The following is a 24,862-nucleotide window of genomic DNA, read 5'->3' as shown; positions in this document are numbered from 1 at the left end:
ATGCAAAAAACACAATTAGTAACCAATTGCAGGATTTAGGCCTATAGACTTATTTTACCAAAAAAAAGTCAAAAACATGATAAAGCAGATCATCGCATTCGATTTTTTGTAATTACGACACAAGCTATAGAGAGCTCATTTTATTAAATAAAATAATAAATATCATAGAACTTTAACTCATTAACCTAATAGACGTGAAGATTCAAAACATAGCTATAAGTTTATCTTGCTTATGACATATCAAGACAACCTAGCGATAATATTAAAACAATATAAAAATCGTCACTTTATCTCCCGGTCAAGTGTACTAATGATATTTAAATTAGTTGTGTCAGCCGATAAAACGGATATATACATATTATTATATAAAACAATATTCTATAATGAGCACGTTTCTTTAAAAAAATCTTGCTAGGTAACCGTAACAAAGTAAAAAATATTTCCGCAAAATATTTAACTTCCACATTCCACACGCACCAGTCGGAATGCACAAAGTCAAGCGACCAAAGCGTATTAAATGTTGCTAGAGATTACCCTAGGTATAAAAGATGCACTTTCTCGCGTGTTCACATATTCTTCAACTTATTTTTTTTTTCTAGTTTTTTCATGAGCTACGCTACAAAACTATAGTGCTAATGAATGTCTATGGTAAAAAGCTATAGAGTATATATGAGAGTTAATTACCAAAAAATGTCTACATTCCATTATTTGTCTAATTCGTAAATTGGCTGCTTATTCTAAATTTAAAATGCTGGCTGAATATTAATGATTAAAACCTACGCAAAACCGGTTCTATTCGATGATTAAAAATTGTAATTCGTATGTCAAGTTCTTAATTCAAAACTACCACTATTTTGTAACACGCAAGAATGTGCCCTGTATTAAATGTCAATAGGGTCGCGTTTTGCGATTACTCCTTGTCGCCTTCGACTTCTTCGGCTGGTTCTTCGAGCTCCCGCTGGAAGTCGGGGCCGGGCGTGGAGTCGTCTTCGAAGATGATTTCCTCGGGATCGGGAGCGCGCGGCAAGAACTCCTCGCCCGGGCAGATCTTCTTGAATACTTGCTCAGCCTGAATTGGTGAAGAAATTTGCAAAGATTAATACTATAACTAAGTAATACAATAACTAAATATTTCAAGTAATGACCTCAATCGGAATATATTTTTATGTAAAAAATAAACTAGAACATAAGTAAGTCCTCATTCGGAATACCTCATACATTTTTATGTTAAAAATAAACTATAAGAACATAACAAATAAAAAAACAACGTCAAGTAATTATGATAGCGAAGTTAATAATTAAATACGTATCGAAATGAATCAAATTTTAATATGACATCAATGATAACACATTTAAAAATAGAGACGATCTGAGAAATTCTTTCACATCTAATAATTATTTCTAACTTCATATTCGATTACCATTACCCAGATAATATTACAACTTTTATGAGCTTGTCGATTTTGTTTACTTTTCTAACGGATTACGATATGAGTAGAGTAGAGTATTTTATAAATATTAAATTTACAATGATATGCTTAAATCAAAATTATTAGAAGTTAATGTTATATAATGAACAAAAAAAATCAGAGATAAAATCTTTAAAAACATTTATATCACTGTAGGGTCAAGTGATTTTCGGTAGTTAGAGCGAAATCAAAGGAAATAATCAGTAGAATTAACATGTGTTGCGTTTTAAATAATACGGGTTCCGTAACATTACTGAAAAATTAATAGATATCAACAAACAATTTTACGACCATCAAAAAATTATATTTTTTTGGGCTTCATATTTCAGGCTTCTCTTTCAAACGTTACCTAATTCATTTTTGGTATTCGCTTTGAGTTGCTTTACATGTTAGGCTGTAAAGTGCAACAGTATTTATTACACGTGTATTTAAAAAAAATACATAATTATTTTATTATATCCTCATAAAAAAGAGAATAAAGTTATGGATTTGCAACTGATTGGTGACCATTAAATTGTTTAACCCTAAATATAAATATTTACGTTGACTAGATAATATCAAAGTACAATGTTAAAGGTTGACTTTGGTAGTTTAGCTATTTCTCACCTAATACATGTCACAATAGAAGAAAATATGATGAAACAATTGGCTTTATCTAATTTTTAAGTCTCTAGTTTCTCGACAACTGTTTACTCGATTCATTTATAAAATACTCCCATATTTTTGCACAATATTACCAAGAGCATACTTTGTAATTCAAATTGGAATCTATCTACATATAAAAGAAAGTCTTATAAGTTACAGCAATTACAATTATTAACTGAAGATCGGCTGAACAGATTTTCAATATTTTAGGATCTTGGATTTGCCTTCATTTGGATGTGGGTAATTGTTTTGAAAAATGGCAAAAATAACATAATATAGATAGTAATTACTAATTAGGGCAAGCAGCTAACAACTTCGAAATTGTTATCATATTCCAATTAATTTTTAATACATTCCCCTATCGATAATAAGAATTCAAATAACTATTTCAAATAACTATTTTCAATAAAAAACTTCCTAATTTTGATTGGTTAAAGTACGTAACAGATAATAAAGTTATTTTAAAACAAAAACGTCATCGGATATAATTTTAATAATGAGATCTTATATATAAAATTAGTAGTTTTCCACCCGCAGCTTCGCCCGCGCAGTCAAAGAAAAACCCGCATAAGTAGTTACCCTTCCCGTGGGATTTCTGGGATAAAACCTATCCTATTTCCAGGGGTACCCTAATACCCTACAAAAGTACCCTATGTCCTTTCTCGGGTAACAAAATATCGCTATACCAAATTTCAAGCAAATTGGTTCAGTAGTTAAGGCGTGATTGAGTAACAGACAGACAGACAGAGCTACTTTCGCATTTATAATATTAGTATGGATTATTAAAATATATAACATTACATTCAACTCTGAGGTGTTAACCCCGTAATTGATATCTAAACCACGAGTTAGACCTCAATTCTGAAATAACATGACTTTTAGCGCAATATATCTCGCCTATTAGAATGTTATAATGTGTTATGAAATATATACCGTTCATATTAGATAATATTCATGTTCGTTGACTTTTCCATTGAGGAATAAATATCTATTCTGAACACAACATTTTTATCAATTGTGGGTAATTTATCCAATACATATTGATTATTTTATTTTATACCTTTTCAATATATACACAGTATTGTAAAGTATTGTGCTATGTTAACATTCGTTTTTCATAACACATTTTTCAATGTTTTGTTTGTTAATTACATTTTTCAATGTACTATGATATTATGTAACCTTAACACAATGAAAGTAATAGAAAAACCGAATAACGAATATTGTTATACCGAGACAACTAAACAAAGATTTCTCTGAAACATTGTAATTATCATAATATTCTACACGAAACACGCTAATGCAAATTGCATTGTACTACATAATTGATTCGTTTATGGATAACTAGCTTTCCACCCGCGGCATCGCCCGCGCAGTCAAAGAAAAACCCGCATAGTTCCCGTTCCCGTGGGATTTCCGGGAAAAAACCTATCCTATGTCCTTTCTCGGGTATCAAAATATCTCTATGCCAAATTTCATGCAAATTGGTTCAGTTGTTAAGGCGTGATTGAGTAACAGACAGACAGACAGAGTTACTTTCGCATTTATAATATTAGTATGGATGTCGTAAAAGTCAAACAAACTCATGTTAAGAGCGTTATCTCATAGTTCACTGCCTCCGATTGACACACATTGCAAAAATACATAAAACAACATTGTAAACACATCATAAACATATAAACATAATGTTATAAATAAGTAATTACAATAATATTTTCTCTCAGTGCAATCAACTTATTTTATCGTATACTCAGATGACATACATTTACAGACAGTTTTTACTTTAGATATTCTCGGCATAAGTAAGAAAAAGTAAGGGTAAATAATATTTCATGGCCTTTCCTTTAAATAACGTATTACTATTGATTGAGCTAATTTTCCACAAAATGGAGGTAATTAATTTAAAAAGTACTATGTACTATTCATATTAAAACAGGTTAGTCAATAAAGTTTTATTATATTATATATATATAATATTATTTTATGATTACTTGTGTTAAGAAACGCAAACTGATCTCTGGTACCTTTGCGTCTACACAAACAAACAATTAAACAGGTTATTTATTTATACTATTTTTAGTATAAATTTTACTATTATATTTCGCAAAATACTACAGTAAATAATTATGTTCTTTGTCTTATTACTCATTATGTTAAATGAAACGATATAATAAAAACATATTCATGGTCACATATGTTTTTTGTATAATACAATAGCTATGCATTCAAGTTTGTTTCAAATTTTAATATAGGGCGAAAAGCGGCGTTACATGTATAATTATTTTTAGTTAAACGCGTTGGTACAACTTTTTCGCATATCTTTCATTATTTTTATGTCATTCAAAAACAAACTGCAATCTTTTTGTCTACCTCTGAACGTTTATTATAGTAGTCTTTAATTTACTATAATAAAATTAGATGATACTTATACCAGTATTTTTTATAAATAGAAAATTGATTCTTTGCAGGTACGAAAAAATGCACGTGATATAGGAGGGAAGGGGGAGGGGTAGTCTTAAACCTCACCACGTATCACCAAGGGGGAGGGGGGGTCAAAAATACCAAAAAAAACATCACGTGATTAATGGATGTTCCCATAACTAGAAATATAATCCTACGATGTATTATTTCATGTCCTGAATCCTGATCGTATTATAATTTAAATTTTTATAGAAAAACGAAAAAGGAACGTAGATAAAATTAAAATATCAGCACATTGCAAAACAACAGTCATCACAATTTTAATTGCGTTACTCAGATTTACAAAATACATAATAGTAAACTTAAAAAGTAGGTAACAGATAAATGAATATTAAAAATATAGAGCTCAATATTGCATTACATTCTGTAATTATACTACCTATAGATGTATGTATGTATCTATGCGTGTGTGTCGAGCACACGTGTCCGAAGTGAAACTTCTTTGGTAAGATTCAAATATACCAAAATAGTCGCCTCACTCCATGACATGACGGTATTGCCATGACGCGACCTTGAAATTTTACTCTCAACAAGCGGTGCCCCTAAAGTAGTCACTTCAAAAATGTTTTACGATAATAAACATAATATAAATGCGAAAGCGAATTTATTCAACATCAGCCCTTGTAATATGGACCCAGCAGGATCCCACTGCTGGGTCCATAATCTACTATGCAGCAAGTGCTTATTGGTCAAGTGCCTACAAGCACTTGGTCAGTATATCTATGTATATCTAAATAAATAAAAAAGACGTGTGGCACTCACTTGGGGACTGCCGCGGTAAAGCTATTACATAGCATGCCTTCAAGCCACACCTCCGCCCGTCGGAGTGGGGAGCGTGAGGTTTTTTCGTTACGGAATTTCTCGATTCGGTCCGCGCGCTCAAGGCCCGCGATAGAAGCTATGCAATAGTTTAATAAGACAAAAACATCTCACCTGTTCCACAGCGCGGTCAAAGTCCAGTCCCGCATCGGGGCCGGAGCACACGTGCACGTTGTCCACCGTGCTCGCCACCGGCGCGCTCGTGTCGCGCACGTTGTAGAACAGCGACCATAGACACTGGACGGAACAAAATAGAATTTGAATTTCGAACTGTTATGGAATTGTGGTGTATTCGAAATTGGAACAATTTAAAAGTGAATGTAGATAGTACACAGGATGTCATAAAAATAATCCTGTCGATCTTACACAGAAAAAATAAATAAATAAAAGGTTCTAGGAACAGTGATCATACCTAATTTAGATATTATTTTTGTAAAAAAATTTCGTTAGGGGAAAAATTGCTTGATGAATTGCTTGGTTGTAAATAGAATTAAATAATCATGTTTGAAAAATTAATATAGTTTAAAAAACACGTTTTAATACGATAAACTCATGAATTAACATGATGATTGAATTGTCACCGATGCCAATAAATATTAAATCTATCTGTTTAAGGTGGGTCAAAATCAAGTCTCAATGTCCGACAAACAAACGGTGAAACTAATAAAAGTGTGTTAAAAAGAATTTAAAATTATAACTGTTGTGGAATATGGATAGATTCGAAATTGAAACATTTTACACAAGAACATAGGTTATGGATGAAGATAACATAATTACAAATAACATAGTGTGTAATGAATGCTGTCCCTAAAAAGAAAATGTTGGAATCGAATGTTGTACAGAGTGATCATGGAAAATTTCATTAATTACTAATTGCAAGTAAATGAAATTAATCGTTAAAAAAAACCTATTAAAATCGTATTAACATTCCGCATTCTGATTGTTAATTAATATTCTGTATATATGTTGCTAAATTCGACAATAGTTCAACAAACAATCAGGTAATTATGTAAAACTCATTTCCTTTGCCTGATGAAACAATCCGGCCTATTAGATATTAAACGAAATTGATTGATACTTATAATTATCTGTCAAGATTTCAATTTAAATTAAACTTCCATTTATTTTCGCTTACTCAGGTAATAAAGCTGAAGAGTAAGGTTGTTTCGTTGCTTAGTTAAACGCCCTAATTTCAGCAACTTGAAACATACAATATACTGGGAAATGCTTTTTGCATTTCAATAATGATTTATTTTATTAAATTTCAATAGAAATATTATTTCTTGGGCCTTAGACAAAGTAACAATTACAAAACGATAACGAAGTTAGAAATCGCAAAAATGTATGGGATTGACATTAGATAGACCACGTGATCTAACGCGGCGTATGTCAATCCCATACATTTTTGCGATTTCTAACTTCGTTATCGTTTTGTAATTGTTACTTTGTCTACGGCCCCTTAACTTTGATTAATTCGTTTAAATTAACGACTATCCCGTCAAAAAATGGCGCAGATTCAATCCTATTTTTTGTTACATCGCATAGCCTTAATACAAATCTTATAAACGTGAAAGTTTGTGAGGATATGTACGTATCCTCTTTTATTTGAAAACCACTGATGGACTTGGCAGTTATGTAGCTTATGTACCAGAATAACATATAATCTAATAGGTTTCCGCCCGCAGCTTCGCCCGCGCAGTCAAAGTAAAACCCGCATAGGGTTTCCCGAGGGATTTCCGGGATTGCATCATTTTTCCGGGATAAAAAGTAGCCTATGTCCTTTCTCGGGTATCAAAATATCTCCATACCAAATTTCATGGAAATTGGTTTATAGTAGTTTAGACGTGATTGAGTAACAATACAGACAGACGGAGTTTCGCATTTATAATATTATTATGGATAGAAATATTTGTTTCGTCCGTATATAACACAATAACACAAGCTAGAGAGAAATATAAACTAGGTTTAATTCATAAGAATACAATACCTTAGGTTTCCCAGTATCAGCGGTCTGGTCACCACCACTCATGTCGAAGATCCGCTCAGCGTACGGCATCAGGTCGCTCTCAGCGTCCTTGGTCTTGTTCGTTATGAAGTACACCACGACTGTGGAAGGTATGTGCGGTTAGTTTTTATTCTATTTAATGGTGATTAAATAAAATTAAAAACTACATAATATTAATTGTTTATATATATAAATCTCGTGTCACAATCTTTGTCCTCAATGGACTCCTAAACCACTTAACCGATTATAATAAAATTCGCACACCATGTGCAGTTCGATCCAACTTGAGAGATAGGATAGTGTTTTAGAGAAAGCGGGCAAAGCCGCGGGCGGTAAGCTAGTTGTTTATATAATTTTATTTTGTAAGTATTTTGGTAGTTTTAGTTGATCTGAAACAGCAACTACAATGTCGGTTCTTTTTCTATCTAGTGCTTCTAAAATAAGTAAAAACCCCAAGACCGCAGCTTCGTCCGCACTTTCAAAGAAAAACCCGCATAGATCCCGTTCTTGTGGGATTTGCGGGATAAAATCTGTCTATGTGTTAATCCCAGTTACCCTCTATGTGTGTACCAAATTTCACGAAAATCGGTTCAGCAATTTTTACGTGTACTTAAAATTAATCTGAATATTTGAGTTAATTTCTAGGTTCATTTGTTTAGTTCAATTATTTTTTTTTAAATCTACTAACACGTAACACATTTTTCTTTCCTCGCGCATATCTACGTAGTGACTCAAACATCACGCATCACAAAAACCTACATAAGTACAACAATTTTGAGCTATTTCAAAGCAACATAAAAAACGTTTACAAAAAAGCTCGAACAATACACAACCCGACCAAAATGAGGTCTCGCATACAACCTATTTCAATTTAATTACAACATTTCGTTTCGAGAATGTTGAAACTATTAGATTATATTACTATCTATACATATTATAATTAAATCATTTGAAATAAATTTATTAAAAAAAAATATTGTAAGATTCAACATCAATATTATACGATGTCGAATTAGATATTACAATATGCTGTCCTATCCTAATTTAAACACTAATAAGCGGAGGGGAGAGCCATTAGACTCTTCTTCCAGTAGGCTCTATAATTTCAGGCTTTATAATTTGGAAGCACTTTCGAACATCGGGCGCCTCGGCAATAATGAGGAAATTAGCATACAATATTTCAAAATCTCGATCAAGTTAAGGTTTTAAACATAAAATGAATTTCGTTTTTACTTTTTTTATTAAATTGTGAGAAACATAACATTAAAAAAAATAATTAAGTACAGGTACTTAATTATTATTTTTTTTTATTAATATTTGGAAATTAGAGACTCAACGGATTTTAAACGCGATTGAACTTAAAAACCTAACCTAACGATATACAGGGTGTCCCACTATTGGTATACTAAGCGCGAAGGGACTTGTAGTTTTGCATATACTTATCACGTAAAAAATACAACAACAAAATAACGTCAAAAAATTTTTGCTAAATTTTTCCTTAAATCCATGTTTTCTTCTCTAGCTTCGTGGAGCCGGCATATAACGCTTCGTTAATCTGAGCATTCTGACTATGAAAACATAATCTTAAACAATAGCTCACGTGCGGGTGGCAAAATTGGGCGGAATGCTTATTAGGGGTGTACACTGTACACATACAGCTTTACTTATAAACGTCTCTCAATTTTAAGAGCCCCTCTTAGCTGTTGATCAACGTTTTTTTCACTTATAAACCCAATTCAGTGTTGAGAGGTGTTTAAGTAACAGTTAAATAATGTCAAAATTTAAGTAACGTCCGATCCTGTTTTAAATCTATTTGAGAGACATCATGGCGGATATATTGTCAAACATTTGACGTTTTGTAGTTGCCAAGAGTATATTATTTGTGTTTTTATTCACTTCGCAGTAAAATAACTCTGGTAAAATGGATATTGATAGTTTGAGTAAAGATTTTACGAATGATGTGCAGGTGCTTCGTGATTTTAGAATTCGTAGGCGTCAAAAAAAAATTTATAAACAGAGCGTGAATTCTCTGGACCTGAAAGAAGAAGAATTCCGGTCGTAGTTTTGGGAAGCATATTGTACACAGAACAGTAAGAACATAATAGAAGTGCGATGTGGGCGTGGCCCACGTGTCACTAGTAAGGTAAGATCACTTAACTCGCTCTCAGTTGTGCGCAGAAAAATATTCGAGTCGGTTGTCAACTGTCAAACCTTATTTCCATATTTATTCATTATTTAGAGCGTGTTGTTCGGTATTAGAGTGGAAAAATGATAGCAGACGAAATAATATCAGCAATCGAGGCATTTCATACCATCGGTAAGTCTTATTTTAATTTATTTTAAATATATTTTATGTAACAACTTCGCTTGTCGTAATTTGTCAAAAATTTATAAAAATATTAAGTCAAAATGAACCTTAATCCATAAGAAATAAGTACTAATATAGATTGAACAGCAAACAAGACTTTCTGGAATATTATTGCAATAAACAAACGAATGTCGGATTAGTGATGCATGTGGCGCAATATATCGACAGTATCGATACTTTAGAAAAGACAAACATTATAAATATTAAATTTTATTCTATTTTTCCTTAGCTTTCATTTGTCCTATTTATTTATAGATTTTCGAAAGAGCCTAATTTAAAAGAGAAATGGATAATAAATGCAACGTGACGAGTTAACTGGATGCCTGACAGCAATGAGCAGTCTAACAAAGGCCACCGATACATCAAACCTACGGCAGTTCCAAGATTTAAAATAATGCATATTTTCTGTTTGTTTTGTAAATATAGATTTATACTACTTATTCTATTCCGTTTTTTATTTAAATATAATAATATGAAAAGAAGTACTTAGTAGTAATAAACAAACTCCAAAATGTGACACATTATCCTATACTTATATAATAGAAAGAAAAAAAAATGCACAAAAATATATTTATTTGTGAATTATCGATAACAAGGCTGACATCCCTTAGAGCATAGCATCAGATTAATGTCAAGTTATTGTCATTAATTTAGAGTGACACAAATTTCAACCTTATCTTTATGTGTTGAGGTTCAAAGTTATATGTATTGAAAACCAACGCCCTCTGTTGTGGAATAGCTGAATGTTTTCGAATTTGGAATTTCTGAGCAAAGAGAAACAAAACAGCTAATATACCTAGGGATGTTATACTAAAATAAACCGTAACTTGGTTCGTAAGGGTACATATTGAAATGCTGAATTTATAACCTTAGTCAGTTTTTACTCAAATTAAGCTGTCCAATCAAAGGCATAGTTTACTTGTAGTGTACTGTATAACTATCGGTTTAAATGTGTGGGTTTGGCGACACTGGTTTTCATATAAGTATATTAAGAAGAGCTGGAACGTCAACACATTAACACATTGCACATGTTAGGCCGGGAGATACTGACACAAAATTTCGGGTCATTTGTAACAGGATGGCGGTCTAGAGGGGTCTTACTTATCCGACGAGTGTGACTTACGCCCACGCGACTAGTCCGCCGGTACCAGCGTTCTGACCATCATTTTTCTTTTTGTCATTGCGTAATAAGACCTCTGTAGAACCGCCATTCTGTTACAAATGACCCGAAATTTTGTGTCAGTATCTCCCGGCCTATGTATGTGTCATATTTTGCAATTGTTTATAAATACAGGGTGATGTTATTGGTGTAGTACGAATATCTAAAAATCTATGAAGAATTTTGTGATACAGTAAATGGAAGAATTATAGACTATTTTACAGTATTTAATAAAATCATTTAATTTTTTGTTCATTTTCATTAGAAATGTCAATTTTTCTCACCACTGTGGAAATTTGGATGATAAGGATCTTGTTAGAAAAATATAAATTTTGACTAAAATCGGCATTTTTTTTTTTCAAAAATCAAATTACTAATTAATAATCAGAGTTATCACCATTTACATTAATTTACAAACGATATCGGTTGTTCTTACTTAAAATTGAATACCAATGTCTTATTGCGGTATGTGTTCTTTGGAAGTGTTCGTAAAGTTGTTGATCCGTAATTAAATTTTGCGGAAAATCTTTTAGAGCGCTTAGTTGTGACATATCCTAAGCATATTTAATAAAATTAAAAGACGAGCGAATATCCGGAATAAAACACAATAGCTATTCTTTATGACATTATTTAAAAAAATACGCCAAACTATACACAATTTTTACTTGATGCAATCCTCAAAGATCATGGACATAGTGTATTGCGCCTTCCACCATACCATCCAGAACTCAACCCAATAGAGTTACTATGGGGCATAATTAAAGGGAAAGTAGCATCACAAAATGTGAACTTTAACTTGAAAACTGTGGAAGAATTATTTAGAAAGGAAGCAAATGCTATTAGTCTGGATATGTTTAGTGACGTTTGGAGAAAGACGCGAAAACATGAGGAAAAATATATTCAATTAGAACCAAAAGTAGATAATTACACTGACTCATTTATAATAACATTAAGAAATTCCGACGGCGAAACATCGAGTTCTTCGAGCGATGAAAGTTTCAGTGAAGTAGAAGATTACGATTATGATTAAATAGATTCTTCTTCTTCTCTATAGATACTGCTTTCTGAATTGGTGGTAAATGTTAAAACTGTTAAACTGTTATGACGATTCAAAAGTGCTTCTAGAAGAAGTCTAATTGTATAAATGTTTGAGTTTGAGTTTAAAACCAATAGTGTGAAAATTATACAATAAACATGTAACACGTATTTGTTAGCGCGTATTGGTAGGTATTACGTACTTACTACAAATATAATATTTCTTAGATATTTTTACTCGACCAAAGTCAGGACAAGACTGCTCCGCAACAGCTGCAGAAGGCGTCCGTCATTTAAATCATTATCAAAACAACCATCCGTGTGTTGGGACTTGGGAGTGAGCGCACGTGTTATTTGTATTGTTTTTATGACCTGAAATTTAATTATTATTTGATAATTGAATGATTATTAATACTTTTATCCAATTGATTATTTTTAGAATAAATAATTAAGTTCATCAATTGATTTACTTTTAAATTATAATTTTACAGGGAAATTATGAGAGCTTTCATAATTATATTTGCATATATTTATCTACAACGCACCCATTTTACAATTCAAGTCCAAAATGAAACTAGAGTCGCATTTATTTTTGAACATACTGTAAGTGAAATTGCATAAGTGTGAGTACTGTGAACATGCCAGCTTTCCATAATTGACCGATACTAATTATGACATTATAGCACTTCTATTATGTTCTTACTGTTCTGTGATATTGTACGATCTGAGTCACATGCGAACGAGGAATAATTACTATAATTACTGTCGAGCGTTGCTTCGGGGTGTGGAAGCAAAGATTCCGCATTCTCAATGAAACGTTGTGAGGATTCCTCCACGTGATCAAGATCACGATTATTGCTGGTGCAGTTTTGCACAATTTAACAATACTAATAATAATTAATGAGTCTATTTTAAATCAAGGTAGGTATTTACGCAAACTACTTTCATATGCAAACAAAGTATATTTAATAATGCCAATACATAAATGCTACCTATCCATATTTTAATTCTTTTTTTTTGTTTCTTTCTAGATCCTACAGGCATTGAAAATCAATTAACAAATCCAACTGTCCCTAATAATGTAGAAGAATAAGAAGATGAATGCGAAAAACAAGGGAAAACATCAACACAGCCATATTGAAACTTATTTTTATAATTAAATAAATATTTTCATATATTTGTAAATTTATTATTGTTTTCTTATAATATTCCTCTTCCAAAGTAAGTATTTAGAGCCTTTTTTCATGAGTCTCCCTTTCCTGTTGGATTGCAATTTCATGCAACTCATGTTGTTGCTTCATAAGTTCTTCCCTGCTTTTTTGCAAGGAGGATTAATAATAATTGATGCTCATTTTCAGTTATTTGATTTTTCACTGTACAAATATGATAAACATTAAACATAATTTTACATAAATCACAGCTGTACAACAATTGCAAAATAATAATTTAAATAACAAAGAAATGACCTAAGGAAATGACATATTTATATTTTGAAAGTTTATTCGCAGTTAAATGTCATACAAAATAAAGTCTACCATTCATATTTGTCAAAAAGTACATTTTTAGTCAAGTTTTTCGTGAATAGCGGGTTTTATTTCGATAATGTTACTAGAAAAAAATATATTGACGTTACTTAGTTGAGAGACTGCTGAGAGAGGTTTATAAGTAAGATTATTTTAATCATTGTTTAAGGAGTTGAGAGTTGTTTAACTGAGAGGTGTTTAAGCAACAGATCAGTCAGTTTTTATAAGTAAGGCTGATAGAGTTTTAAGAATTCATCTTTTTGAAAAAAAATGCGTCTGGAACGTTATAAGTATTTTTTACGTCCTCAGCGTTTGTAAAACTATAACCCCATTTGAGCTTAGTATACCGACGCGACGGTGGGACACCCGGTATATTACTAACCCGACGTATGGCATTTTGTACGGCGTACGGCGCGCGACGTGTATGATACAGTAGTAAGGCGTGTATGTGCGTTTGAATGACATTTAGGGCGGCCGTACACGGACCGCTTCAAGCAGTTGAGACCGACCGCTTGAAGCCGCGACCGCGCGGTGAACTATAGGCATTCATTCACCGCCGTACACGTGACGGCTCGAGCCGTCGCGACCGCTTCAAGCCGTCAACTGCATGACGAAATTCCACCGTGCCGTTGACGGCTCGCGAGCGGTCGTGAGGCATACACTGACTGCTCGAGCCGTTGACTGCGCTAGAGCCGTCGACGGCCTCCTCTCCCCCTGAAAATCAATGACGCGACTAGTCAAAAAATCAACGACTCGAGCGGTTGGTAGCGACGGCTCGAGCGGTCAACAACCGACGGCTCGAGCAGTTGACGCCGACCGCTCGAGCCGTCCGTGTACGTCGCTCAGCTGTTAACTGCTCGAGCGGTCCGTGTACGGCCGCCCTTATACCTTTCGGTGTGTCGTGTGTTTTATGGCTTGATGTTTTATGTATGTATGTATGTATGCACTCACACAGGCCCTTGGGGCAGGAGCCGGTGGCGGAGCCGACCTCGAGCGCGGTGACGGCGTGCGGCGCGGCGCCGAGCGGCGGGAACCGCACCAGCGTCAGCGGCTCGCGCTCGCTCGGCATCATCGTGCCGTTCGTTATGAACACCGCCTGTGCAATGCATCGTTTCAAATTAAACGTTTTTGTGCTATTATGATGACGATTTATTTTTGACGTGACAACGTCTTATAATTCGATATAGCCGGCTGCACGCACGAAAAAACATGACTCATGCGGCGTTACCTCGCTCTGAGGCGTTCCGTGTAGGCACAATCGGTCTTAAGACGTTGTCACGTTCAACTATCGTCAGTAAACCGACTTTACAGACGACCAAATTTTTTAATTTTATCGATGGTAGTTAAAAAAGAAGTCCTATTCATCATCATCATTATAAGCCTACATTTGTTCACTGCTGGACATAGGACTCAGTCATGGCATTAACCGACTTCAAAAAAAAGGAAGAGGTTATCAATTCGGCCAGTATAATTTACATGAATAAATTCGTTTGAGTCAGTGTTTTTTTATGTACCTACTGAAATAGAACCTTATCGTAATATTTAAAACAGAGCAGTTTGATAAGTAACAACACTATTAAAATTCTCAAAAGAGTTATTCAGTAGATGGCACACTCGTCTGAATTTTAAGTTACCCTCTACATCAAAAATCCAATCCTATAAAAGCGAAAGTTTGTAAGTATAGATGGATGGAAGTTCGTTATTCTTTCACATATTAACTACTGAACCGATTATAATAAGATTTGGTATATACCTGATGACCCAGAAAGAGATATAGGCTATTTTTTAATCCGGAAATCCACTTAAATACACACCTTCGAGATATCAGTGCACTCAGCGGGCTCCGGCGAGATGAGATCCTTGGGGCATTCATTGATCCCAATCACGAGGTGATCACAATTGAGCGTCTTGGACTTGCTGTCGATGACCACCACGGAACGGCCCTCGTCCAGCACCTTGTGCTCCACCTTGTCGATCGGCCGGTTCAGGCAGTACACGCCGCCGAACACCGCGCACAATCTGTGGAAATAGATTTTCGTTAGGAGAAGCACATCATCATTTATTTATCTTATTAACCGACTTCAAAAAAAAGGAGGAGATTATCAATTCGGTCGGTATGTTTTTTTTTTGTATATACACCGATTACTCCGAGGTTTCTGAACCGATTTACGTGATTCTTTTTTTGTTCGATGCGGGATGGTGTCGAATTGGTCCCATAAAAATTTTATTCGGATAGGCCCAGTAGCTTTTATTTTATGAGCATTTTTGTCTGAATTTGTAAATGTTGCAAGTGCAAGTTTGAAGTCGGTTGTTTTTAACGCAGTTATCACTTGTTAATTCTTTTTTGCTCCGAGAATGTTACAATAAACTTAAATTAGAGATATAGTACAGAATTAAAAAAAATAAAAAGTCATTCTCATTGTTTAATTTAATAAAATGTTTCAAATTATAAATATTTTTTTTTTATAACATAACATAATTATAATAAAATGTAAATACAAAACAACACAAAAAGCCGTTTAAAAATATAATATCTATAAAGGAGCCGAAACGGTGCCGCATGCAACTGCAATAGAAAGTGATAAATATTTTTGTGTCGAGACTGAACATCTGGGTCACTGAGCGGCGCAATACACTTTATTCCTTTTTCTGAACACTAGCGAGATATTTTATATTACTATACAGTTAATTGACGGACGAATCTAAACGGTAAAATATATTTTAATAGTAATTAATTTTAATTAGTCACATATGACAGCAAGCAATTATTTTTGCGCATTATTCACATTACAACATAAATCTGAGGTATGCTGATTTTGTTCATAAATTACTGCCGATTCTTGAATCGAGACTTCAACACTTAGTAAGTGAGATACATTCACTAAGGTGTAATTGTACGCTTTCCGATGTTAAAATGAGAGAAATAATTAAAAAACCGTTTAATACATAATTTTAAGTTTTTGTGTTTTCAGGAATTATTTTTTTAGTTCTTCAAAAACGAACTTAAGGGGCGTTGCCATAGCAACCGAGGCTGACAAGATCTCATTTGAAATTGAGTTACACGAACTCTCCTACGCGTATAACTTACCTGCAAAAACGCTGCGGCAGTTCTCCGCTCCCACATGGACCGAAGGGAGCGTTGATATAGCAATCGAGGCTCGAATTCATACTACATCCTATAAAACAATCAGGTTTAAACGCCCTAGCTTACCTGCAGAAGCACTGCGGCAGTTCCCCGCTTCCGTACATTGGCCACAGGAAGGGGGTGTTGCCATAGCGACCGAGGCTCATCAGGAACTTCTTCGACTCCTTGACCCCCTCGCGGCAGTTCATCTGGTCGGTGCCTCCAGCGATCGCGAACAGCACGTAGTGGATCAGGTTGGGGGTCAAACCCTTGTGGGTCAGGTAGTCCTTGAACGACTTGTCGTTCCAATCTGGTGATAGATATAATGTGTTGTAGCTATGAAAGTGGTATGTAACGATTTTATTAAATGTTTCAGTTTCGAGTTTATTGAAGTGAGAAGATTGATTGATCACAAGTGAAAATAATACTGAAATAAACACTGTAAAAAATAATACGTTTTACGGTCTCATAATTTACCTAACCATAGAAAATGCAGTAAGTATGATTTTAAAATTCATGGCAAATTATATTTTATTACATTTGTATTTTTCTGCGCATCAATCATTTTAACTTCAAATTAAATCAAAACACCAACAAAGGAACGTCATTGGCGGAACGTTTTTACAATTCGCAGTTCACTATCCGCGAAAGGTGCATGGCCGTTTAACTTTTTGCCGCGGTGACGTCACCATGGCAACCGTATACCTACCGGACCAAATTACGAACCTTTAAATTCGTTTTCCATCTCCTCCTCGGTGTTGCCGACTATGGCAGTGAGCATTTTCATGAGCATGCGCTTCTCTAGGATGCTGACGGTTTCGGTGGCGAACACGTCAGCCCGGGAGCAAGGGACCGGCATCAGTTGGTCATTGAGCCACGTGAGCACGCGGGTAACGCATCGGAACTCCGCGTAGCGAGCGATGTTCGATGAGATCAGTAGTTCGACAAGTGGTCCCCGGGAGAACAGCAGCTGCAGGTTGAATGGACTTTTTTTAGGATTATGTTACTCGTACTGTAGATTTTTTTAGAAGTCAGAACAAATTAATCTGACCGGAACCTAACTATAGATTTCCTCCTACTGTGCCACATTTGATTGCTTTAGTGATCCCGATACACCCGCAGATTCTATAATTGCTGAGGAATCACGTTTGTTGCCATCAGACATAAATACATAAAAAAGTCGATACTAAAATTCAGATCATGGGTTAACCAACAAAATCATTACGGGCCGTGTTTATTTTTATAGGCTGTTCAAATTACTATCAACCAAAATACATTTTTTACTGCAGGCGTAATTAAATGATAGGTAATTTGTAAGAATAAAGGTCTTCAGTGAACTGAATCTTAAAATTTAAAAAATACAACACAATTGAAAAGAACATTGAAGGTGAACCAAATGAGTAATGACATCATAATCGTCGAGTCACATCTTTTGATCATTTTAGCAGACACAACATTCTGGTTACTTATGTAGGATATGATATATTTCTTTGACTCTTATCTAACGAAATGTAGAGTTACCTATTTATTATTTTAATGAAGCAAGACCGAATAATGAACATAAATCTACTTCACTCACAAATTCCTATAATGCAAACCTAAATAAACCGTTAACCATACATCAATTTTACATCGCATGCCATTAACTAAATCATAAATTCGTCACAAGATAGAAATAATAATTGTGATAATATATTAAGTTAGACTTGGTTTGATGTTGTACGTTGCTGTAATAAAACAAATTATCGTTAAATCTATGCGAGGTAATATCATGACATTAATCAAAGAAAACTTAAATATATTTTTAAAATTTAATGGAGCAATAAAGAGCGGGGCAGTCAGGCGCCTAATTCAATTTCAACGGAGACGTGAACACGAAAACGTTGTACATAGTACTATTAATATCATAGAGAATTAGTTCTCCGTGTTTATTTTGTATAAGACGGGATCGATTAAATGATTTATTTGATTTATTTCGCAAACAATCTGATGCGTCATCGCTTTTTGCTTCATTTGGATGAACCTTTCTAAACTCATTCAAGCTGATCAAGTTGAATTCTATCAATGATAGAACTGGTCCTCAATGCTACCAGTAATTTAAAATGTATTGTAAAAATTAATTCCCGAGAAATAATTATGTATATTTGGTACAGGAAGCGGTCGAGTGCGCTATTACGTTTAATAGAAGTGGACATTTTACGCCAGACTCAAGGTGAAATGCAAAAGTGAACTACGATTGTAAACAGAATTTTTATTGTTCCAAAGCGTAGCTCATAAAATAAGAAATGTTTCACATTCAACAATGTTATCACAAATTTAGACAACACTGCTACATATTGTATTACAACCTTCATTCAAAAGAGATATTATAGAATTTCCATCAAAATCATACACGGTACACCCCTAAACTGAAATACTAATGTTGAAGATGTACATTGTACAATTAATCCTATTTACGAAACTGCCTTACTACCTTCAGGCAAAACTAATGAGCCAGTATCTACAATCGATTATAGTAATTATCCTGAAAATACTTTATACCTACCTACGAATAAGAGTTGTCCTCAACATAAATGATAAAAAGCTAGAAGCCATTGTTCTTGTAAATTATGCATATTCGACTAAAACATTTTTGTATGCCGTAAACTTTTCAGCGTCTATTTATTTTTAACTTTTTTCTGCTCTAATATTATTACTATGTGTACTATGAAACGTTTCGGTAATCTCTCTATCACGTAAAAAGCTTGATAAACGGTCATTGAAATATTATGAGCGTGAATCATCCGAACCGAGGCGCGAATTCGCATTTAAAGCAATTTGGTCCAATGCCTGAATTGAAACATTTTGGAACTTTCTGGCACACAATGTACGGGCTTTTGCCTTTTGGGTTAAACTCCAAGTTATCCATTAGTATGTACATTGTATTGTAAAGTCTGAGTACAACAATATTCCCTTAGCTAATGTTTTCGTTATGAAATATACATCGGCTATCAGTATTCCGTTATTTTCGCTGTTCGTTGATAAGTAAAGAGGTCAAAGAAAATATATATGAATATACAAAAAATATTACAGCTAAAATGAAGTTTCAAGTAGGTAGTATTTAGCAGGGTATTTTATCTCGAGGTAGTATTTTCTGAATGCGATATTGATCCAGTATTCCTAATTTATTTTGGCACAAATAGAGCAAAACTGCGCGGCATTCTGGGAAACTCGATGCAGAATGCAGATATATTGCACCGTCCTCGAACGGGATGTAGATTAAATTTTAAAATAGAAAAGGAAGTAATATTTACTATTTATGGAGATTTTTTTAAGATAATTCATAATTTTGTGTATCATTAAAATTGTGTAAATTGTGAGTCTATGTTGCCTCAATAAATAAATTGATGAATTATTACATAAAACAGGTTGTTTCAATAATGAATTAATGTTCTAATTACCCGTTTTCATTGTTCTGTAATAATTTATCTATCTCTCTCTGGTTTTTTCGAAAGTATTTTAGAATCTTATTATACGGTTTAAGTTATAATTTTTGTACGGTTTAACTTTTTTGTACTAAAATATATTTTCAATTAAAAAAGAAAATTATTAATATGTATCATAGACATACACAGAAAAAGAAAGGATCACAAAATCAAATAAAAAGCTATATTTAATTACATATTTGTTACTTCATTTAATTTATAGAAATTATTTCGCCTTTCACAGAGAAAGCAGCACACTTGTGCACTAATTATCTTTTCTATCAAGTCTCTCAAATATGTTATATGCAATAGATTTGATCTCATCTGACATAAAGTAAAATAATATAAATTTAAAAGCTTTTAGATTTAGACAGTACATTTAGTAAAGTGTGAATAACATGTATGTTTCAAGTTCTAGAACATGCAATGTTTTTGATGATAGTTTTTCTATTTGTGTTCAGAGATTGGAGATATGACTAATTCAAATTCCTGTTTATTTTTTTTTTTTTTTAATAACCAATATTGTAAATAAGCAGTCTACTTATACTAGGAAGATGTATATCTCATCACTCTTTAATTCCTAGACAATTCTATCTTGCTTCCAGTTTTAATTGGATTGGCAATACATCTTCAACTAATTATAGAAAGTACTGTATAGTTAATTGCATCTGCTTAATTTTCTCATCATATGAAAAAAATAACAAATCCAATAAGTTGCATTTACACTATAATCTTATATTTAGGAATTTTTTTCTTTAATTTAGTTTTCAATTACTGATTGCATAAAACCAAACACAAAAAGAGACAACTATTAATTCAAACTAAAGAGTACAGGAAAAACAAAAATTTACCTTGGGGGTCATGTCAATGTTGAATTTTCTATATTCCGCAGCAAATCTCGCTTGACTCCATATTTTCTTGGGTGGATCAGCTTTGTCGTCAGTCTTTTCTTCCCCCTCCGCTCCAGGGACTTCCCTGTGTATAAAAATAATAAATCACTACATAATATAAAACAAAGTCGCTTTCTCTGTCCCTATGTACCTTTGTATGCTTAAATCTTTAAAACTACGCAACGGATTTTGATGCGTTTTTTTTTTTTAATAGATAGTGATTCAAGAGGAAGGTTTTAGTATATAATTTATTAGGTTTTAGACAAAGCGGGCGAAGCCGCGAACGGTAAGCTAATTGTTTTAATAAAACTAGAACTCATTATCTAGTCAATTGTGTTAACAAGGTAATTATTTGTTTAATCATTGTTATAGCTTAATCTTTTATTGAACATAGGATGGAGAAGGATTTTTTAATACATTTACTTTAACATGCATTAAAAATAATATTGGCAACTAATGTAGTTTTGTATACATAGTTAGTTAGTATTGTTTATCAAAGTCAGGAGAGCAATGTAAAATTTTATAAATTAGTTTATACAAAGCCATCCAAGATACTATTTTGAACAAAGAGTAACCAATTTAAATAATGTACATTTTACACTCACTTTTCAATATACCATTTCTCGATAAGATTGTAAACCTGTTCCTGCCTCTTAGGGTCGGAACTGACTTCCTTGATGAACTTTTGAAGTCCATCAAAGTTGTAGGAGGCCCACAAACCCCCGTAGTGGTCGCTGGAGTCCAGGTGCAGCACATTCTTACCAATTCGACTACATGCTGCAGCTACTATCGACTCCACCATACCTATATGAAGGTAATTATTGTCAAATTGCCGCATATTATATACTTCATACTACATTTTTGAAGTAAGATATAATCTGAGTATGAAATTGTTCTTTAAAAGTTATTTTCTGGGTCCATCATAAATTATTTAAATCTGTTTAGCTGTTCTCATATTAATGTCGTGTAATATGTAATATTAATGTTGTGTAATATGTATAAAAGTAAGATAATGAGAACATTATCTTACTTTTATACATATATAATAGAAAACTAAAGTGTTTTCTTAGTTTAATTGAAATTGTAAGTTTTTTGAGATTCATTTAGTTATTTAAGTTCTCGGAAATATAAAATTATTGCTACCAGATAAATTGAGGAGCTTCAGAACAAGAACCGATAAATGACATTCATTAATTTTTTTTATGATGCCTATTGATTGGTCTCGTACATATTTTGGTCTATAGTTAATGTAACCTGGTCAAAAAGTGATAAATCCACTCTAAATCCATCCACGAAATACCTGGATCTCAACATAAACCGATAATTCCGTAAAAAAATCGTACTAAACCAGCGATCAGAGCGTACAGCGAACTAAAACTGATAAATCCCTAACATTAATTAGTGTTGACTCTATCAAAAACCGATAAATCTGTTTGATTTGGTCAAAAACCGATATATCCATTTTTATTTTTTTTATAACTCGATAGGTACCACAGCTACTAATGCCGAATTTAGGATTCCAAACAGTGATCCTAACACCAATAAATTGATAGATTTTGTTTAACTCTAAATTAGAAAACCATGAAATTTGACATATTTTTACATTTTCTGACAAAAAACACAAATGTGATTTATCGCTTTTTCTTCCGACGCTCCTCAATTAAGAAAAAAGGCCCAGATTTTGATCTATCATTGATACATAAAAATAACCACTTTAAAGAAATAAGCTATATTTTCTTATAAAATAAAAATATTTCATTAGTAGTAAAAAATATGTACTCAATTAAAATAGATTAATTTTATTCTTATTAACTTAACATGAATAAAAAAAAACAAATGCATATGTTATCTAAATAAATTAAAGGGCAAACATAACGAATTGAACATCATTACTGAAAATATTGACCGAATGTGTAATCTGAAAACTAGGGCGGCGCGACGTTTTGAAAATTACCAATAAGAATATAAAATATGAAGGATCTCAATATTTACAAGGGGAACCTTTTCAAAAACTTTATTAAACTATAATGAATATGCTTCATTGCACTTTTGCGAAAATACCATAGACGGGTTAAGAAAAAATAAGATCGATACATAAGTAGGCTACCTATCGCCATTACGCCCGGTATTAAGTTTTAGAGAACATATGGCATACCTGTCCCAACAACGATGACTTGAAAATCGGTCGGTAAGTCGTCATCCATTTTTGATTCCTAATTTCTTGTACAGTGATTAAAAAAATTAATATTGATAAAAAATTATTTAACTCCTTTGCTGTACAAAGGATTTTACTTTCTCTGACACTACTGACTTGACAGTTCATTGACTTTGACAACCAAGCAGTTTTCGTTCAAAAATGTAATGGTCCATGGTCCCTATTGAAGCCGACATTTTTTTAAGTTTCTGGTATATATATTCTAATTTGGAAAAATTTCATGTTATACTTATTCATGTCATCATATTATGTAACTCTCTAATGTAAAAATAATACATTTATGAAGCATCTAAGCGATTTCTTGGATAGCAATATTGTGGCTGTACTTATATAGTTTTATAAAAATATTTTTTACTGGCTGAGCCGCGCGGTTAACTATTTCATGCTGTGATTTCATATGTTATTCTGATTTATAACCTATACTAGCTTTCCACCCGCAGCTTCGCCCGCGCAGTTAAAGAAAAATCCGCATAGCTCCCGCTCCCGTGGGTTTTCCGGGATAAAACCTATCCTTTTTCCCGGGGTAAAAAGTAGCCTATGTCCTTTCTCGGGTATCGAAAATATATCTCTATACCAAATTTCATGCAAATTGGTTCAGTAGATAAGGCGTGATTGAGTAACAGACAGACAGACAGAGTTACTTTCGCATTTATAATATTAGTATGGATAGTATGGATTAACTACCTCTAAGTTAACTACTTTCACACCAATTTCACACAAACAATTTCATCCAAATCCATCCAGAAGTTTTATCGTTAAGGAGTACCAAACATCCATACATTCTTCCAAATTTCTCATTTATAATATTACTGGCTATGCCCCGCTATTTTACCTGCGTTGCTTCTACAGGAACATTTTTTTGGGATATAATAATCTTAACTAAGTGTCACCCAATTACCCTCTGTGTGTGCCAACATGAAATAATCGGTTCAGCAGTTTTTGTGTGAAGGAGTAACAAACAAATAAATAAACATTAGAATTTATTATATTAGTAGGAATTAGTAGGGTTTTGAAAAAGCCGCAATTTGGTAAATGGCTTTCGATGAAGAATCGTGAGATTCTTCGTGGAAAGCCTTATCAAAGATAGATCTTCCCGGATTGACCAATTTAACATGGCATACGTAGGTCACTCACGATGTGTATTCGTTCGGCATTCAGAATGTGTAAATGCACAAAATAATAACTAGTAGCTGTAAAAGGAGGGTATTTTTAATCGGATTAGTAGGTTAAAGGTTTTAAATTCAACTTTATACTTATGTGTTTTTATAAAGTATGATTCATAAATATAGATCGGCCTTTTCATCTTCATTGGTAAAAAAAGAAAATTTTCAAATAAAATAAATATAGCGTGAAACAAGCACTCTATCCCACACATACCTATTGTTTCCAATAGATTTTTAAAAATTCAAAAATGATAATACCTAATTATGACGCAGGGAAATTCTAGCTATGTATATCGCTGTTAGCCATGCCGTTTATCAAGGCATTTTGTATTATACCGAGAATTTACTTTTTCCAAACGTCTACTAAGGAACCGGTGAACCGATGACCTATTGCTATTCAGTTTAAAAATCCCCCCCTCCCACTTCCCGAACTCGGATTGTCTGTAATTTATTTTTCCTTTAATTTTTATCACATTCCTCTCCTTTTCTAATGGGTTTCAGC

The 24,862-nt window shown here is 33.3% G+C and overlaps 1 protein-coding gene and 1 long non-coding RNA gene across 2 annotated transcripts; one reads left to right on the top strand and one right to left on the bottom strand.

Annotated features, from left to right (window-relative positions):
• On the bottom strand, nucleotides 1–23,299 carry LOC123692153 (rab proteins geranylgeranyltransferase component A 1). Its single transcript, XM_045636842.1, has 10 exons — nucleotides 23,138–23,299; nucleotides 21,588–21,786; nucleotides 20,944–21,067; nucleotides 17,355–17,598; nucleotides 16,716–16,938; nucleotides 15,319–15,523; nucleotides 14,456–14,600; nucleotides 7,402–7,520; nucleotides 5,529–5,651; nucleotides 1–1,069 (listed from the first exon to the last, which is right to left on the bottom strand). The coding sequence occupies exons 1-10, from the start codon at nucleotides 23,184–23,186 to the stop codon at nucleotides 911–913; spliced, it is 1,590 nt and encodes a 529-aa protein (XP_045492798.1). The 5' UTR covers nucleotides 23,187–23,299; the 3' UTR covers nucleotides 1–910.
• LOC123692156 lies at nucleotides 12,750–13,166 on the top strand. Its single transcript, XR_006751496.1, has 2 exons — nucleotides 12,750–12,902; nucleotides 13,013–13,166. It is a non-coding gene; the product is annotated as an uncharacterized LOC123692156 (long non-coding RNA).
• Nucleotides 23,300–24,862: the final 1,563 nt, after the last annotated feature.

The sequence above is a fragment of the Colias croceus genome, chromosome 5, assembly GCF_905220415.1.
Source record: "Colias croceus chromosome 5, ilColCroc2.1".
NCBI classification, from domain to species: domain Eukaryota; kingdom Metazoa; phylum Arthropoda; class Insecta; order Lepidoptera; family Pieridae; genus Colias; species Colias croceus.
Note: the sequence above shows the minus strand (reverse complement) of the source record. Positions and strands in the feature narration are given on the sequence as shown.

Bases quoted from the DNA above. Each gene is read 5' to 3' on its own strand.
- LOC123692153 (XM_045636842.1), bottom strand. From the start codon at position 23,186: ATGGATGACGACTTACCGACCGATTTTCAAGTCATCGTTGTTGGGACA. The intron at 14,601-15,318 runs GTGTGTATTTAA...TGCATTGCACAG, and splicing joins AGTGCACTGATATCTCGAAG to GCGGTGTTCATAACGAACGG. The intron at 7,521-14,455 runs GTGAGTGCATAC...TACCTTCCACAG, and splicing joins CTCCTGCCCCAAGGGCCTGT to TCGTGGTGTACTTCATAACG.